This window comes from Oreochromis niloticus, linkage group LG8, assembly GCF_001858045.2.
Source record: "Oreochromis niloticus isolate F11D_XX linkage group LG8, O_niloticus_UMD_NMBU, whole genome shotgun sequence".
NCBI lineage: Eukaryota > Metazoa > Chordata > Actinopteri > Cichliformes > Cichlidae > Oreochromis > Oreochromis niloticus.
The window spans coordinates 3,956,090-3,969,169 of record NC_031973.2 but is presented as its reverse complement, the minus strand read 5'-3'; the positions used below and the strand labels follow the sequence as shown (position 1 = coordinate 3,969,169).

General features: G+C 40.7%; 1 protein-coding gene and 1 long non-coding RNA gene across 4 annotated transcripts; one reads left to right on the top strand and one right to left on the bottom strand.

Moving 5' to 3' along the window:
- Positions 1–1,711: 1,711 nt before the first annotated feature.
- trim16 (tripartite motif containing 16) lies at positions 1,712–12,501 on the top strand. 3 transcript variants are annotated; one of them, XM_025909730.1, is made up of 8 exons: positions 1,712–2,284; positions 3,164–3,314; positions 3,549–4,362; positions 6,997–7,092; positions 7,456–7,689; positions 9,199–9,370; positions 9,686–9,781; positions 11,654–12,501. In XM_025909730.1, exons 3-8 carry the CDS (start codon positions 3,667–3,669, stop codon positions 12,250–12,252), a joined length of 1,893 nt encoding a protein of 630 aa, XP_025765515.1. In that variant the 5' UTR covers positions 1,712–2,284; positions 3,164–3,314; positions 3,549–3,666; the 3' UTR covers positions 12,253–12,501. The 3 variants fall into 3 exon arrangements, with proteins under 3 accessions (XP_025765515.1, XP_025765516.1, XP_003448744.1); XM_025909731.1 differs by having other exon boundaries at positions 3,164–3,344; XM_003448696.5 differs by lacking the exon at positions 3,164–3,314 and having other exon boundaries at positions 1,713–2,284.
- LOC112847675 (uncharacterized) lies at positions 3,226–3,542 on the bottom strand. Its single transcript, XR_003221382.1, has 2 exons — positions 3,385–3,542; positions 3,226–3,295 (listed from the first exon to the last, which is right to left on the bottom strand). It is a non-coding gene; the product is annotated as an uncharacterized LOC112847675 (long non-coding RNA).
- Positions 12,502–13,080: the final 579 nt, after the last annotated feature.

Genomic DNA, 13,080 nt, shown 5'->3' with positions numbered 1-13,080 from the left:
AACATGATCTGACTAAGAAGGAAAAAGAAAGAAAGGGGCAATGGAGCACACAGCTGTAACAATACATCGCCGTTAAAAGGCTTATTTAAGGTAGCTGAGGCTTCCCCGAGCGACCACAGAGTGCTTTTTTAGGTAGATACAGAGCCGGATTTCAGAGATGGATTTAATTTTTAAAGTATCACAGGACATTAACCAAATAAAACGGTTCATATATAAATATAAGCCAAAAAAACGTTATTTGAGCCCTGAAAATGTGGGACAAGTGTCAAACTTTTGTTAAACCCCTCGAGTCTGCATCTCATCGTAACTGTGCATAACACTGATAAATTACTGTAAAATAAGATGTGTAACATGCAGACAGCTGCCCCAAACAGCAGCTGATAAACATGAGAGCAGCACAGCAAACCTGGACAGATCTATAGATCGATCTGAAAGTGCTCCACAACCAAAATGTTCAAAACACTAAGTTAAAAAGTTACTCAAAAGCAAATATGCAAAGAGAAGTTTGTAGCTGCTTCTTAAAAGCCACCTTTAAAATCCACACATGTCCAAGTCAGAGTCTGGGGACGCTGTTCCATTGTGTTCGTATCAGGTACCAAACCTGTCACACCATGAGGTGATGTTTAAATACTCCCCTCACCCCAACCATAGCAGATGGCCGCCCCTCCCTGAGCCTGCTTACCTGCAGATTTATTCCTGTTAAAAGGGAGTTTTTCCCTTTTCCCCGTGTAAGGAAAGTCCTAAAGACTGTGGAGACACCATGTCCTCTGCTGGCCTCTTCTCTGGATTCTGAAGGTAGAAACTGGGAGTTAATAATAGGAGGAAAGACAATAGGCCTCAATTACTAATATGTGTGTGAAAATGTCCTTATTCTAAGCAAAAAATGATTTTTCCCTCAGATTTATAACACAGCAGGTCAGTTTTGTTCTTAGATCTGTGCCTACGTTAGTAAATGAGACTCAATAAATATAAACTTAAATAAGAGTGTCTGAGTTCCAAGGAGGAAGCCAAATCAATTAATATTATTTTTAATTTTGTTTTTGTTTTTTTAAGTGATGCTTGGACTGAAATATGGGTGCTGAACGTGGTTTCCTGTGAGAACAAGATGAAAATAGGTCGAGGACAAAGAGCTCATGATGAGAAACTCCACATTCTTCAGCATCTGTGGGATACTGCCAAAAAATTAGACATCAGCAATGACAGAAATCACTTTAGGTGCAAGATAAAATCATTTAAGATGAGATAAGTCATACTAGAATATGTTTAAATGAAAGGGTTAAAGCCATACTTTTGGCATTCACAATTAAAAATAAAAATTAAATTAATTTAATGTAAAAAAAATGAAATTGCTTATAAAGAAAACAAAAATACTAAAAACAAACTGTTTTCTTGGACGTTAATGTCACAGCTCTGTCACTCAGAGAACCTGATGGGTTATAATGGAGGATTTTATTTAATTGATCTCTAAAAGACAGATTTAATTTATTCTCTCAGCTGCAGATTTAAAATTAGTCTACAGTGCAAACTGGATGTGAGGTCCGCAGGTACAAAGTGCGGATTTCTTTTAGGATCGTAGACAGCACAATAAAAAAAAAAGTCCAAGAATTCCCATTTCTTACAGGAAACTTTAGACCCTCCCACCGTCCGCACACAGAGGTTTTTTTTTCTTCAAACTTTATTGGAAATTGTAAGCGAACAGTCAGTCATTCCAGTTCAATTTGTACAGTAGATATACAGGGCAAATAAGAGTAACAATATACAGTACAATGAAATAAGAAGGATAAATAAATAAAGGAGAAAAAAATGGGGAATGTGACAGACTTCATACCAACTTTGTACTTGAAAGTTGTATCTGTGACAGCTCATCCATTAAACATTTCTGAATGAATTTCAATCAATGATAAACCTTTTTTATTGGAAGTTAATTTAAGAGAGTTTATTCAATTTCAATCAAAAACAAATTAAATGATGGGGTTGAGTTTTGAAATTTACATTTATGTATATGGAATTTCCCTAATAAGATATAAAGATTGACAATGGTACATTTTTTTTTCTTTAGTTTCAAAATAAGTGATAATGTTCTTCCCTTCAATTTTGATTTCGTATGGTCCGTACACAGAGGTCTGACGGATCGTCCGGGAGTGATGACGCAGTTTTCAGGAGACTTGATTGGTCAGTAGGCGGTGCTGTCGCGCCTGTTGATCGGTTACCAAGGCGAAAACCCCCGGTAAGAAGAGAACCCCGCCAGCCACCCTCAGCCCGGGAACGAAAAACCTGACTGAAGGTAAGTCTTAGTAAGACTTTAAAAAGGCTGCTGCGCTATTACAGTGAAGATGCTTTCAAACACCACCTACACCTTTACCTTAAACTATGGTCAGGTGGTGTTTGCTTAACTCGGACAAAGGTGCGCTGACCGTGGTCACATGTGCGCATGTCTGCGAATCTGTGTGAAAAACAGGAACAGGCATCACAAACTTTAGAGGAACTGCAGTCTAACAACATTTATTCTGTATAGAAGGAACAAATCTAACAGTTTGTGAGTGTTTGTGTAACTTCCTCTACAGTTTGCTGCTCTTCACTGTCGTAACTTTTTATTCTCTGGACTCTGGAAGGTTGGCGGATTGATCCAAGTATTAATAGTATCGATACCAACGCTGATATTGATATCGATACTGTCGAGATGTGATCAGTGCTTTGTTTCTATCCTCCTGTGTGTGTGTGTGTGTGTGTGTGTGTGTGTGTGTGTGTGTGTTTTTTAAAGGATATCTCACACACGCACTGTGAAAAAAGTCTTGGACCGGTCATTTCTATTTTATTTACAGCATAGAGCATATTTAAACAATGCAAGGTGACCCAAAGTGCTTTAGGACGGGCACATTTACATTCAGAACAGAGGTTTAATGCTCATTAAAACGTGTTCAGAATTCACTGATGTGCATCTCATGAGTTAGCACACATTGCCCTTCCCTACACAGGCTGCCTTTATAGATTAAAAGTATCTGTATCGACTATACCGGCCCTGTATTTACTGGGTATTGGATCGATATCAATACAATACTGCACAGCACTACTCTGGACACTGGGTGGCAGCGTCTGCTTTGACGCTGCTGAAACCTGATCCTATCAGCATTTGTTTTTTCCTCTTCTTCCTTTGTGTCTGCAGAAAAGTGAAAGAGGAAGAGAGTGAGCAGGCAAAAGGCTGCAGCAGTGATCCACTCAGTTTTATCCAGACCAGTTTTTAATATAATGGTGTTGGGGCAGGGCGGGAAAGCAGTGAGCATCCTCATCAGAGTGTCTGTAAAGACAATAGAGAGGTCAGCTGTTGCTTACTGATAGCAGAACTTGTAAGTTTCAGTGTATAGTCGTGAGGGAATGCAATCCTACACATCTGTTCCTGGTTTTCATAGTGTACTGCACCCTGCACCTCCTCCCTCTTTCAGCGTTAAAGAGTTGGTGGTGGGTGTGTATCTGTTTGCATGTGAGTGCTGAAGGGGCGGGTTGAGTTCTGACTGAAAGTATGAGTCCTGACCGTCTCTCACATCATCTAGGTGTGGCTTTCTCTAATGCGATCAGATACCGCCGGCTGACAGAAGTGGCCGAGCCAGTTATTTCCACACAGCTTTAAGAGTGGAAGCGGCGCCAGGCGGTCAAAGAAGAGCTGAAGACATGGCAGATACAGCAGCTGTAGAGGTAGCTCCGCTCCCCAAACAGCAGCAGCAGCAGAACCTGTGTGGTGTCTGCTCAGGTAAGCCGAGCGGGGAGGAGCCGGCAGCTTGTGGTCACTCCGTTTGCGGCTCCTGTCTCGAAGGCAAAAGTAAAGGATGTCCACAGTGTCCCGTCAAGCCTGGCAGTCCCAAACAGAATGGAACAGCTGACCCTCCTGTGAACAAAACCAGTGAGAATCAGAGTCAAGAGTCAAAGACGGCAGAGGAGACCAAGATCCAAGAAGATCTGAAGGAGTCTGAGGACCCCAAGAAGCCTGAAGAGGACAAGAAGGAAGCAGAACCACAGACAGAAGAGGGGCCAAAAGAGGACCAGGATAAGGAGGAACCTTTGGGCCCCGACGATGTGGTATGTGACTCTTGCATCGAGAACCCCCGCAGGGCCCTCAAGTCCTGCCTCACTTGCTTGGTGTCATACTGCGAGGCCCATCTCCGGCCTCACCTGGAGAATCCTAAATTTCAAAACCACCGGCTGGTGGACCCGCTCAGGGACATCGAGAGGCGGACCTGCGAGAGCCACAAGTGGCCCCTGGACCTGTTCTGCTCCACCGACTCCTGCTGCATCTGTCAGGACTGCGTGAACGAGGACCACAAAGGCCACAACACCGTGTCTGTGGTGGAAGCTCGTAATCAGATCGAGGCAAGTGTTTCCCTGTACTGTGTGCACTTTCCTTTGAATGAACACATCTGATATGAATTTTGAGGCTTAACTCAGTGCTGAATTCCCAAATGAAAATATTCAGTTTTTCATGCATTTACATTTTTCAGTTCTATTTTGGGCCTCCTTAAGAGTTCCTGCTGCTTTAAATCTTTTATTATCAGCATGTCAATATGTGAGAATCAGCTGCTTTCATTGCTTTAGTGGACTCTGAACTGAGAGATTGAGAGGAGACAGAATGAGGCAATTAAAGACTCTTATTTTCAGCATTTTTTTAATAAATACTTGAGTTTTGTTTAAACTAAACTCCCAAAGAGAGACGTTATTAATTAAAATAAGTCCATTCTTGGAATTTAACGTCAGGATTTGTTATCTCATATTTAGCGTTGCTGAATGTGTGGCAAAGGTCTCGTAGATAGCGAGTAAAGTCTTGAGTAAATAAAAGCTTAACCATCAAAAGGACAGACCATGGCAGCAGTTGTGTCATTAATTAGGAATTTGAGCTCATAAATAATCCTTTAAATCACATCGGAGATTATTGCTTATTTACACTAAAGAGGAGACTAAATATAAAGTGTCTAAGTCAGCAGGTTGGAGCACAGTTGTTCTCATATGTCCTAAAATGTACCTCTGAGTGCTTCATCCAGTCATCAGTACTTCAGATTCAGCGTCCACTCTGGAGGTCATCGGCTCACGTGTGGCTTTGCAGCTAAATCTGAAGCTCATCACTCCTTGTGACCGCCCCCAGGTTCAAACATTCCTGCACAGATCTGCAGCTATTTGAAGAGCGCTCTCGTTACCAAACCTTTGACTTCTTTGTTAGAACTGCAGAGAAAACACTGGTGGGAGGAACGCCGGTTTGACGCCACCTCCGCTGATCAAATATTGTTTATTTGCTGACCTGCAAAACTTGATTTAAAGTATTTAGTTTTGAACAAAAAAACATGGAGGTCGTCTCACACACACACACACACACACACACACACACACACTTGACAGAAGAAAAACAGAAAGCACAGTATGATGAATTCTTCCTCTTCCTGTTCAGAGCTTTCGTTCCACATTTGAACAATAGAGACTTATTATATAAGTCACTTCTGTTTAGGTTGATCCTGCTGTCCACTCTCCTGGAGTGGGAGAGCAGGACAGTCCCTTTGCACAGCACAAGAAAAGCATTAAAACATTATTTTGTTTGAAATCATTCAATGAAACAATTTTTAACATGTTCTTGTCGTACAGAACTCAGTAGGCGTTGCGGGTTTAATAATTATGGAAAAAGACTCCTGAGATGTTTAACTGCCGCTTGAACAAATATTGTGTGGCTCAAAGTGGAACTAACATAAACCATTGGAAGTATTTCCAAAGAATGTTTTCCACCTTATAACGCATGACCGATTTTTGTCATGGTGCCAAACAAAAGGTCACCTTTGCTCAACTTCTTCATCAGAATAATGTTTCATCATATTTGACATGATGTAGTCAGGGAATAATGAAAAAAGTCAAAAGCTTTAATTTGGTCACAAATAACTCATCGAAGTCTTGTTACTGATCTCTTGAGGCAGTCACAGATCTGATTTTGTGAAGACTGTGCTCAGTAGTCATGTTAGTAGTTAGTATAAATGATCTTTAAAACATTTTCACACCCTTTCATACACAAAATAGATAACAAATATATAAAATATAGTAGAAGTGACACAGCAGATGAAAAAACATGGAAAATAATACAAGCTTGAAACGGTGATTTTAAAATGAACACCGAGTTAACGGGGAGAATTTCAACTGGACCTCACTGTGAATCAGTTTTGATGAGTTACACTATAGGACAGCCACTGTAACACAGAGAGCGGTATTTCAAAGTTGATTATACATGACAAAGAATGTAATGTGACATGGACTGGAAGTTGGGAATGAAATGAAGCTGAATCTCCCTGTAGATCCTCCACCTGTAGTGTAACATCACAATCTGGGCACACTTGTTACCATATGAGAGTGTGTGCTGGTACACACAGGCGCAAAGCCTCCCAAATATTATTTTCACTAATGATACACAGCACAATTGTCCTTCAGACTTTAAGTGAGGTAGGTAGTGGTTTGTCCAAACTGGTTAAAATAACACAAAGTGTCATCTGCAAAAAACCATAGTAGCCTTTGTATCTGCTCTACAATAAATGGCAACATAACTAACACTTGTAACTTGGTGTTTCAGGAAGTGATAGAAAAATGAGTCAGGAAGTAGGGCATCCCTGTCCTCACAGTACATGATAATTTTTTTTTAAGGTTGATTGATTTTAAACCTGCACTGGCATGCTGACTGTGAGAGAGAGAGAGAGAGAGAGAGAGAGAGACGCTTGTGGCGCTTCCCTCTGGGTCTAAACTTGTGGGAGTTAATATCAGAGTAGCTGCTCTGCTTTGCCTGGATCTGCCTGAGGAATTTAGACTTGACTTGACAGATTGGAAAAAAGCAGATATGCAAGTCTAGAGTCAGATGTCGGACCCTTTCAGAATAAAAGTAACCAGAGCGCAAACATTTTCCCTGAAACAATCTAGATATTAAGATCTATGCATATTTTCTATGAGGAAGCAGGCTGACATTTTTTCCTCTTGCTCTGTTAACAGAATGAATTGAGGGAGAAACAGACTGAGATGATGAAGACAGTGACGGCAGCAGAGAATGCCATCAACAAACTTCAGCTCAACACAGTCTCCATTGAGGTAAACACAACATTAGATGTGATTCACTGTGAGTCACACAGATGTCACACAGATGTCACAGTAGTTAGGTAAAATGAGTCGGTTGCAGCTATTTCTGGCCTGTGAACTCAACAGTTTGTAATCCTGAACGTTTCAGAGTCACCCAAATCAAACTGGTTTCTCTGAGGTGTGAGAGGAAATCCATATTTTTCATGTAGTAGTGAGTAATGAAGAATTCCTGCAGTGAGTCTGCAGTTATGTAATGTTATGTGGCTCTGCCAGATTTCCTACATGTTACTTACTGTAACTTTTAAAGTAAGTGCTTATTATGTCAGAATGTGAACTCTGTCCACACTAAGAGAAACTAAAGGCAGTATTTTACAGCAATCTGTGAAGGACGTACGAGCAGTGATTGAGAGCCAGTTTGAGGAGCTGCAAGCAGTGGTGGAGAAAGCCAAGAAGGAGGTGACGGAGATCTTGGAGGGTGAGGAGAAGCAGGCGCTGCAGCAAGCCGAGGGCATTCGGGTTCACTTGGAGCAGAGGTGCACAGATCTGAAGAAGACTCAGGTGCAGATGGAGAAGATTTCCAAGAATAAAAATGACGTGGATTTCCTGCAGGTACAAATTCAAGACGGCAGTGTCATAACTAGTCTTTGTCTCGCTTCTGGAAGATAATGTAATGCAATCTTTCCCAGGGCTTGTTTGAAGGTAGCAGAGCTTGTTTTGACTCAACTACTTTTCATGTGAAGGTGAAAAGGAACAAGTTGGGTTCTTTGGAAATAACCTGTCACCTACTGAAAACAGCAACAGTAATAATGGAACTGTTTACAAGTTAAACTCATAGTACAAAATCTTTGCACAGGTGAATGAGGTACAGGTATTTCACAGGAGAAAAAAACTTCATAAAAATAACTAAAAAGACATCATGTACATTATATTCGGCCCCTCCATCTTGACACATATACCTGCACTTGTGAGACAGTCTTTATGAAGTTAAGTCTTTAAAATAAATTATATTCTATATTATTCAGAATTAAATCTAATTTAAAATACAGATTTATTTAAAACCAAATACATACTTCATTTTAAAACAATTAGATATTTCCACTGTTTGCCTTTCACTTTACCTCAGTTTAGTTTAACAAACACTTCAAAACCATGAATTCTTAAAAACATTACAGTACTTACAAGCTGCTACCTCGTCAAATAAAGAGCAGACACAGAGTGTCCTTGTGTGGTCACAGGTTCTGCTTTGGAGAACTGTTACATTTTGGCCTTCTTCAGGACTTGGTAATAAAGAAAAGTGCAAAGATTGTCAAGCAGTGAAGAAGTCACTTGGATGAGTGACCAAACGTTTCTCCCATTGAAAACACTACGCCAGATGAAAATCAAACTTTTGGGATCATCATGCAATGTTCGCTTCTGGTTTATCATCAGAATTTGCAAATTAGAGTTAAAAAGAGAATCTACAATAGTGCGATCAAAGACGCTTTTTGAGGTAATGAAGTGCATTGATATTCAGTACTTAGCAAATGGTACAATATGTTCTCTTGCAACATGTTTTTCACATTGGCACCTCTTAGCTAAGATTAAAAACTGATCAACTAAAGCTAACTTGAAAAAGAACATTTCATTTACATTTAATTAAAACCTTGCATGTTTCATAAACAAGTCCTTGAACAGCACCGATGATTCTGGGTGTGAACCTCAATACCCACAACCCAGTGTGAGTCGAGGGTTTTACACACCCACCGTCCACCCCGAGCACCTGCAGACAGGTCCTGTCTTTAACTAAGCGCTGCTAGTTACTAGAAATAACCATAAACCTGTCCAATTATGCTGTAGTAAAAACTGATCCCTGCCAACCCGGTTTAATTATTTTAGATTTAGTCAGCAGAGGCTTAGAGTGTGCTCTCTTTCAAAATAAAATTTTGGCTCCACTGAGCACTAACAGTGTGCCTAAAGCTAAATGAGAAAACAACTTAGTAGGACAGGGAAAACTCATGAAAGAAAATATATTTCCCATAATTTGCTGCATTTCTCAATGAGACAGGAAGTCATTCGTGCCTAAAGGCTGCAGAAATGCCCCTGCTTTCATTCCTGAATGGCACCGTGCTTGTTTTATAGGAATACGCGGAGTGGAAGAAAGAAGCCGCTGATATCTCCCTGCCTGGTGTCTACATTGGCCTGATGGACTGTCTGAATGCCTTCAGCCGTGTGATTGTTGACTCCACACAGGAGCTCTGTGCCATGCTGGTGTCTTCATATATAGACAAAGTCAAAGAAACGTGCAAAAGCGGTAAGAAAGTAAGCAGAGATGTTGCTGCCTGGAGAAACAACTACACAAGCAGCAAATCGCAGAGATCCGGACAGCTGTGTAGCTGCCGGGGCATGTTCAGTCTTGTAAAGAATTTAGCTGTGCTTGAGTAAGAGCAAAATGTATGATTCATGACTCACCTGCTTTGCTTGTCATGATTATGCTTAAGAAGAGAACGGACGACACATACTTGTTTCCCTGGAGAATGTTTTTGTGCACGATAAAAACAAAACTTATGAAGAGAAATCTAAATCATGCTGATTTATTCGGACACTGAAATGTGTCTTCTTTTTGCAGACAAAGTGGGAATAAAGACAACAGTAAAGGCTATTGCTGCAGCAAAATACATCAAGTCTCTTCCAGATCCGGTGACACGGGCCGACTTCCTAAAGTGTAAGTATTTCTGTAGTCGAGGAGAACTGCCGGTGGCAAACAATGTGAAGATTTTACCCCTATATTTTTTTTATATATATTTTATTTTTCCATAACCTAAAAACAGGCTTCGGTGTGCTTATAGTCTTTTATTTTGAAACTATATTGACTATGGGATGCAAATTTTATGAAGACCAAAAGCACAGTGACCTGGGTCCAACACATGTTCTCCCTCTAGTAGGAAATGCCCAGAACACCTTACCTAGGAGATGCTCAGGAGCCATCCTGATCCGATCCCCAACCACCTCAAGTGGTTCCTTTGGATGTGGAGGAATAGGCGCTGTACTCTGAGTCCCTCCCGTAATGGCCACATCCCTCATTTCCACAGTTGTAATCCGCAGTCTCATTCTTTCGGTCACTACTTAAAGCTTGTGATCACAGCAGGTGGTACGAACGTAGTCCAGCACCCACCGAGAGCAAGTTATTGTCGATAATACGAACGAAGCTCTGAAAACAAATGTTCTGTTCAAAATACAGGATACACCAACAACATGGGTGTAGCTTCTGTGGGCACAGCTAAAGTTGTGTACCTGAGATGACCATATTAAGGATATCCCCTCCCACGTAATTACATAAATGCGCTGACCTCAATATTCCTGTAAAGATAACACAGTGTCATTTTATGGAAATCTGCTGGAAGTTTGGTTTTCACCTGACATTGCAGTATCATTTCCTCATGGTTTCCCAGCATGCCTTTCTGCTCACCCTGCTCCCCTTTAGGTTTGATTTCTTCCTCCATCATACCTGTTCTGAATCTGGATCACAGTTGTATTCAGTGACAGAGCTGCCTCCCTGTGTGATGTAGTTTTTATAGAAATCTGGTCAGCGTTATCATGAGTGTCCACAATGTAACGGATCCTCTTTAACATGTATTTTCAGTGTACTTAACTACAGTTTAACTCTTGATCATGTATAGAAATGACAGCAGTCTGTCCTTATTAAAGAAAAATAAATGTCTGGTTCTGCCGGAGGTTTCTTCCTGTTAAAAGGGAGTTTTTCCTTCCCATTGTCGTCAAAGTGCTTGCTCATAGGGGGTCATTTGATTGTTGGGTTTTTCTCTATATGTATTATTGTACCATCTACCTTACAATATAAAGCACCTTGAGGCGACTGTTGTTGTGATCTGGCGCTGTATAAATAAAATTGAATAATTAAATTAAAGGCTGCATTGTAAAGCCAAAAAAAGTTAATTGAACACAAAAAGTAAGCCTACTTATTGCTGGTTTTTTATTTTTAGAAACGTATGCATGACCTGCATTATTCTGTCTTCATTTGAGAAAATTTAATTTCAGAAAGTTTTACGTTCACGTTGCAGTTTTTTAATTTTTTTTAAAACACCTGGCAACCCACTGCACTCATGGTGTCACAACTTAGCAAATCTACTATGAATATAGTGAAACATAAAGTATAACTTAGCAAACACAAAACAACTAAACAACAGGCATAATATTTTAACTGAGGCCTCTAAGCTTGGCTACTGCACGTTATTTTGTTTCAATTCGCAATAAAACAAAAAAGTTTAATTTAATGAAAAATAATCTGTTTAATTAACACAAATGTCTATAAAGGGGCCTCAAATCAGAGTCTTTTATACCCCTTGTGATTAAGATTATTTTCTTGTTCTCTCACTCTCAGTAAGACTGCCAGATTAAAATTATTAACATTTAATGACTGTAGTGACGCTCCACATCGCTCCCTGATGGGACCTGAAGGCTATAAGCCTTGTGTTTGGTGTTATAGGCCCTACTAGTCCCTAACTGCACTGCTATTTGCACTCCTGCCTGTCTTGTTGCGTAACATAAGTAAACTGACATGTACAACAATCCTTTGCAGATGCTGCCCAAGTGAGTTTCGATCCTGTGACGGCTCATAAGTTCCTCCGCCTAATGGAGGAAAACAAAAAGGTGACAAACACCACACCCTGGCAGCATCCTTACCCCGATGTGCCCGAACGCTTTGAGAACTGGCGTCAGGTTCTGGCCGTGGAGAGCTTCTACATGGGCCGGCACTACTTTGAGGCGGACATCCACGGTGAAAGCACTCATGTGGGCCTCACGTACAAGAGCCTTGACCGCAAGGGCAACGAGAGCAACAGCTGCATCACGGGGAACAGCTTCTCCTGGTGCCTTCGGTGGAATGGCCGTAACTTCTCGGCCTGGCACTGTGATGTGGAAACTCCCCTGAATGTGGAGATGTTTAGTCGTATTGGGGTTTATGTGGACTACACGCAAGGCCTACTGGCATTCTATGGGGTGGGTGAGACCATGACGCTCATCCACAAGTACCAGACAGAGTTCCTAGAGCCTTTATACCCAGCGTTCTGGCTGCCCAAGAAGGAGAACACTGTTCTCTTGGTGGCGCCTGGGGAACCTTTACCTCCGAAAACCCCGTCTCCTCCCACCTCACCTACAACAGAAGATATTGCTTCATAAACCACTTTTCTTGGAGAACTTAATTATAGGAGCGTACTGTACTGATTCTGGAAAATAAAGAGACGAACTCTTGAACTGTTACAACTTGTTTACAGGAGATTTATTTTTGTTGTAAAACTAATAAACTGTTTCTCATTTGGGATCATGTCATATTGATTCTTTTCTCCCCTGTGCCTTTGGCACTACTGTTACCGGAAATGTTCTATATTTTCTGTATGCAAATAAAAAGGCATATCTGCATTTGCAAAACAAATGCCTGGTTTTGTTGACAGTTTGAAACACTCCACATCATCAAATCAACAGCATCCTTTAAACATTTGCTAATGTACATTTCTGTGGCACAAAAAACGATTTCAAAAACTGAGTGGATCATTTAGGATTTAGAATTTTGTAGTTTCCCTGACATGCGTTATACCTTACTCTTTAACACTTTTTTCCCCTGAAAAGCTAAATTGTTGTATCTCTCCGTTGAGCAGAGGCCAGACTACAGTGATTTGTTCAAGTAAATCAACCTGTAGATTTGCTCGTTAAAAAGAAAGATGAGTGCAGCAAGCTTTGGTCACTTAGGGATAAAAAGGCACATTTCTTCATTGATGTAAAAGTGAACAAAAGCTGCAAAACAAATGCAGCTTTTGTTTTGCAGCTTTTGCAGCAAAAATACTTGCCAGTGTACATTTAAGAACTAAAGAGATGCAAAATGAGCAGGAAGAATCACAAACAGAGACAAAATATCAGACATGCACACAGGTGAACAAAGCACAACCAACTGCATGGTTTGCAGTTTGTGTCTCTGTCTGTGCTCAAAGGCCTCTTTCATCCATGTGAATC

Coding starts and splice junctions, on each gene's coding strand:
- trim16 (XM_025909730.1), top strand. CDS start 3,667: ATGGCAGATACAGCAGCTGTAGAGGTAGCTCCGCTCCCCAAACAGCAG. Junction 7,690..9,198: donor ATGACGTGGATTTCCTGCAG/GTACAAATTCAA, acceptor CTTGTTTTATAG/GAATACGCGGAGTGGAAGAA. Junction 9,371..9,685: donor CAAAGAAACGTGCAAAAGCG/GTAAGAAAGTAA, acceptor TTCTTTTTGCAG/ACAAAGTGGGAATAAAGACA.